This window comes from Lactuca serriola, chromosome 3 (assembly GCF_051521515.1).
Source record: "Lactuca serriola cultivar US96UC23 chromosome 3, Lser_US96UC23_V15, whole genome shotgun sequence".
NCBI classification, from domain to species: Eukaryota; Viridiplantae; Streptophyta; class Magnoliopsida; order Asterales; family Asteraceae; genus Lactuca; species Lactuca serriola.
The window spans coordinates 16,332,485-16,337,626 of record NC_136410.1 but is presented as its reverse complement, the minus strand read 5'-3'; the positions used below and the strand labels follow the sequence as shown (position 1 = coordinate 16,337,626).

Below are 5,142 nucleotides of genomic sequence, written 5' to 3'. Positions count from 1 at the left end.
ATAATATAAATCTCATAAAAAAAACATTTTAGATATAAATCGTCGGTAAAAGATTTTGTGTGTAGGTTGATGCGGAACACGGAACACCGACAGCTATTAAAGTAAAGAATATTTAATTCATTAATTGACGAAGAAGAAGAAGGAAAAAGAATGTGGCACCTTATAATTTGTCCAACTGTATTGACTGGCAACAATTGACGCATTTCACAATTTCAACATGACTTCCTTAAACTCAAACTTGCTTGCCGACCTCTTCCTCATGACCACCGTTTTTTTTTTCTTTGAATTTATGATGTTTTACATTAACAAATTATTATTTTAAGCATATATTATATTTTTTAAAGACAACGTTGTAATTTTAGGTAAACGGATAACCGTCTATCTATCTTTTAAGTTAAGTAATGTTTATCATAACGTATATCGGATAGGCATAACAATAACAAAAAAAAGTCGCACATGCTTATGTGAAGACTATGCAACACATCTTAAACACAATAACTGATTTTAAGTTGAATTAAAATATAAAAAGTTAAGGAAAATGGAAAATTTTCAAATAATATAAAGGAAAAGTTTTTGTGAGAAACGAAATTGGAAAGTGCACTTTACTGGTTGAGAACACATGGCTTTGGTAAGCAATTTTGCCATCTAACATCACAATGTATGCATTCAATCATTATGCCAGCTACACAATGTATACAACTGAAACCTTTAACAAAAATTAAAAGGCATTGTTTCCAAACAGAAAGTGATATTTCTTTAGTCCCCCTAGTATTTATTTAATCATTGTTTTATGACTAATTTTGATATTTTAGTCCCAATATACCTTAAATCACAACCACCCAACCAGTTTTGGCAAGGCAAAATGGATTTATCATATAGTTTAATGTTTTTAAGCATCAATGTCTTTTTGAATTTACAAATGTGAACTTTGAATCTTTTATACAAGATCCTTTTTCAAAAGTTATGAAGAAATTAATATGATCCAGTTTGTTAAGGTATAATCTCAGTACTGAGAAGTTTCTCCACCTCATCATTTGCCTCTGCTTGAATTCTCCATTTCTGTATAAAAAATAACAAAGATATAAGTATTGATGTGGTTATGTAATCTGCATAATACATGAGATGAAAATTTACCTCTTCAAGATTTTCAAGCTCCATTATCTGTTGTATCTGCTCAGCAATAGTCTCCTGCACAGCAACAATAAATATATATATATATATATATATATATATATATATATATATATATATATGTATATATATATATATATATATCAGAAATGATAAAAGAAAACAATTCATATGAATTATGCAGAATAATGTTAACGCACCACATTGCTGGCTGCTTCAGCAGCAAGAACATCGGAATCCATTTCTACCTCGATTTCAATCATTGAAGAAATCTGTAAAAATGAAGAAAATCAGTACAAAATGAAGCGCTATTATTGTCTCTCTCTTGGATTCTGTGGTGTTGAAGACACATACTCTCGCATAGCTTTCAATTAGTTCGATTCGAGATTTCAAGGAACTTTCTAGACCTTCACGCACCCTTTTCACTCTACTTCTCCTTGCACTTTTTTTTAAGGAAAAAAAAACAATTAAACATTTTAATCCAAGCGTTTATTATTTGATTGAAGAAATCAAGCAATTACAATTACACTAAATAACTTGTTACCGGTAAGAAGGTTCTCCAACAGCCACAATTTTGTTCTCCAGTTGACACATACGAGCCAGCATCCATACCTAACATCATAACACTTGTCAAATAAACATTCCTCTAATACACTAAGGGTAAAATGGTGATTTACCTCGTTTTCAGCTGCATCTTTTAAATCCTTAATACGAGATTGAAGCGTGTCATACTGAGACAGTAGTTGCTGCCTTATAGCAACTGTTTCCACAACTCTTTGAGGAAGCTGGTGAAAAAAAAGAACAAACTTAAATTATAGTTTTGGATTGTTTTTAGCAACATTAATTTCACTTACTCGATTTAATTGTGGAAAAACCAGACTGTTTAAAGTGGCTCCAACAGCTAAGGAGGAAACAGCTGCAACTGTAATAAACTGAGGTAATCCAGGGTCTATCATGCCCGAGGCCACATCTCCAGTGGCTAAGACAGTGACAAGTGGAAAGAAGACAGTAGGGGTAAATAAGGAAAGTGGTTGGTTTTTAGTCGGGGCTCTGAGTAATGGTGATTCTCTGGAGTCTTGATGATTTGTTAGAGACATAGGCTCTCCAGGGTAATAGTTGGGGGTTTTGGGGCTAAATTTTAAGGGGCCCACTTCTCTGTAGACACTTAATGGAGCTGCTAAAGCAATTGTTACACGTTCCCCTTCTTTTGCAGGGAGATCAACTGTTTTGGTAGCAAATCTGTGTGTTCGACCCATCCCAGATGGTGTCTGTACCTGAGATGAGTCATGAGAGACATAAATTTAGCAACAATCGAATGGTGGATTATATAATATATATGCATCAGAAGAAGCATGAGGGAAGTTATTACTTACAACAATGGAGTGAACAGCAGCAGGAGTAGTTTCTTTGAGTAGCTGCAACAACTGCAGCCCTCTTTTCCATGCGGGAACATCCATGCTGCGTTCGGACAAAACTGTGGAGATTATAAAGTATTATTAAAAAGTACTAAGCACACATTAATTAATTTTATTTTTGGCAATCTGGTAGGAAATAGGAAGAGAAACAAACAACCAACCAACCTGATTTCTTCTGACTCGATACTAGTTATGTTGCCTGAAACAAGCTCGTATTGGTAACGACATTTGGAGCAGGAAACAATCTGCATCAGGGCAGTTTTATCTTTTATCAAAAAAAGGAGGAAATATTATTTATATGATATGATTCTCTTTTTTGTTCCTGATACTGTTAAAAGGGGAAAATGAATTAGATCTGTTAAGGGGTTTTTGTGCATGCCTGAATACCATTTTGGGGTTGTGCAACAGCAACAGCTATCGTGCAAGTAGGACATCGTACAATCTTACCAAAAGGGACCTGCACAAGGATTTATAAAATAAGAGGCTACAGAAATTGATTACAGTAATTATAAACACCAAATTTCCATGCAAATGCAATATTTTATTTAGTTAAGCTGCTTAAAGAGGTAACTGCAGTGGTTGGTGGGTGTACCTCTTCACCTGGAGATACTCCGACTCTGCAAACATTAGCAATGATGGTAAGAGCATCTGAAACCCTCAATGATGCAGCTAGACCCCGAACCAAGAGTGTGTATGTATTTACATCAGGTCTCGGCCACTTCCATACATCACCAACATCTTTATCTCTAACACCTACCTCTTCTATCAAATGTTAGCGCATTACCAAATCATCATCATATCAATCTTTAGCTACTACAGTTATTTGCCTTAAAATCAGAAACTATGTTCTTCATGTACAAACACCCATGTCTCCACGTTTAGTTGTACTCCTTTCACTCAAAAGGTACTTCTAACAAGTCATTTATAATATATTGCCATTGATATGAATGCATCTAATGTCTCAGTGACTAAAATACTTTATAAGCTACAAACATATGTTAATCTTTCAGAGAATTTGGAGAGAGATTCAAGCTTTTCGTCTTCATTATTGACTTGATAACTCCAACATTACAGAGCAACACTGAATATAAGCTATGTAACGAGAAAACTAACTCAACCACTCTGTAACTAACTCTAACTGAATTCTAAGTTAAATTACATTTTCAATAAAAAAACAAGTTTGCCCCTTCTGGTTTAAACAAGCTGACAACATATGTATTAAGATCAGATAGCTTAAGGTAGCTTCAACTTTCAAGTCTAAATCAAAACAAATTTTTACCACTTGACTTGTAGAATTTTGAAACTATCTTGCAAATGTTACAGCACAGGTACTTAAATCAAGCAAACTCCTACCAGAAAGGAATTAGGAGTTCACAAGTCCTAATGGTCGAGTTGATAACAGGTACTACTGAAATTTAATTCTCAGCCTACTTAAACCAAATATCCTAGAATTCAGTAACAAACTCCTCTAAATACAAAAAGGTTACAAGAAATTAGCTATCTAAAATCGATAAAAAGTTGTTAATAAAATGGAATTTTAGTACTCCGTAACTCTCTAATTTCGGAATGGAGGCAATAATACGTATATACCTGCATTGAAACTCGACCGCATGGCTTTAAAAACGGACAGTGCCAAATCCGCATTGTTCCTATCAAGCGCAGACGAAATAATCGAACAGCAATCAGAGGTACTAATGGCACCACCGCTTCTCTTAGTCATTTCACCAAACACCTCCAGTGCTTCACTCGCGTCTTTTGCAGCCGAAACTCTACTAATAATCAACTCATAATCATCATTACCAGCATCATCACCAGCTACTACAGAACCTTCATGATAGCTCTCGCTCAACGAAGCCTTGATATTGTAGTTATTATGATTTGGTGTGCGAAAATTGCAAAAAAGCTGCCATTTTGACGAATTTGCCGCAGCTTCGTTGGATGTGGAGAGGAAGCGGTGATGGTGAGTGGAGTGAAAATAGAGACGATTTGGCCATGGAGAAGTTAAGTTGAGCGTCATGCGTTCTCAGTATGTGTGTGTAATGGAGGTGAAATGAGTGTGTGTTGGGGTGGAGAAGATGAGGAACGAGAGGTTGGAAGCAGTACGAATGGAGGGAGGGATTGGAGTCCAGTGTGGGTGGGTCCCAAATGGAGAAAAGATAGAAATATACGCCCAGAGGATAATGAGCGTCATTGGTAAAAATAATAATAATAATAAAGAATAATTAATGGAGATGCGGGGAATCGAACCCCGTGCCTCTCGCATGCGAAGCGAGCGCTCTACCATATGAGCTACATCCCCAATTTGTTAATTGACTTCTCACGTCTCTGTAAATATTCTATAAAACAGAAAGCTAAAATACAAAACATGTTCACTCTAAAAAGAATAAAAAGATTATATTTTACCTAAATAATTATAAATTAGTATGCCAAATAGTGATCGTTAGACCAAGGGGTTTGGTATCAAGTTTTGCCGCTCTCACCTCATCTTTGCCAAACAAGTGTGATGTAACACAAGAACACCCCTTGGTCTTATCATAATAAGCATCATATTGATAAGAGAAGTAATGGTTCAAATGTACACCACAAAATTGTTTGA

At 35.3% G+C, this 5,142-nt stretch overlaps 1 protein-coding gene and 1 non-coding gene across 7 annotated transcripts; both read right to left on the bottom strand.

Moving 5' to 3' along the window:
* Positions 1-820: 820 nt before the first annotated feature.
* On the bottom strand, positions 821-4,703 carry LOC145091550 (Pentatricopeptide repeat (PPR) superfamily protein). Of its 6 annotated transcripts, none has more exons than XM_079029294.1 (12): positions 4,137-4,703; positions 3,139-3,308; positions 2,926-3,003; positions 2,712-2,791; positions 2,505-2,589; positions 1,986-2,399; positions 1,809-1,937; positions 1,676-1,743; positions 1,486-1,573; positions 1,332-1,403; positions 1,135-1,188; positions 821-1,059 (listed from the first exon to the last, which is right to left on the bottom strand). In XM_079029294.1, the coding sequence occupies exons 1-12, from the start codon at positions 4,561-4,563 to the stop codon at positions 991-993; spliced, it is 1,734 nt and encodes a 577-aa protein (XP_078885420.1). In that variant the 5' UTR covers positions 4,564-4,703; the 3' UTR covers positions 821-990. The 6 variants fall into 6 exon arrangements, with proteins under 6 accessions (XP_078885420.1, XP_078885418.1, XP_078885419.1 ...); XM_079029292.1 differs by having other exon boundaries at positions 1,986-2,405; positions 4,137-4,702; XM_079029293.1 differs by having other exon boundaries at positions 1,986-2,405; positions 3,139-3,305; positions 4,137-4,702.
* A 69-nt stretch (positions 4,704-4,772) lies between these two features.
* Positions 4,773-4,845, bottom strand: TRNAA-CGC (transfer RNA alanine (anticodon CGC)). The gene has a single exon. It is a non-coding gene; the product is annotated as a tRNA-Ala (tRNA).
* Positions 4,846-5,142: the final 297 nt, after the last annotated feature.

Bases quoted from the DNA above. Each gene is read 5' to 3' on its own strand.
- LOC145091550 (XM_079029292.1), bottom strand. From the start codon at position 4,563: ATGACGCTCAACTTAACTTCTCCATGGCCAAATCGTCTCTATTTTCAC. The intron at 3,004-3,138 runs GTACACCCACCA...ATCCTTGTGCAG, and splicing joins GAGTATCTCCAGGTGAAGAG to GTCCCTTTTGGTAAGATTGT. The intron at 1,938-1,985 runs GTAAGTGAAATT...CTATAATTTAAG, and splicing joins TTTTTCCACAATTAAATCGA to TTTGTTCTTTTTTTTCACCA.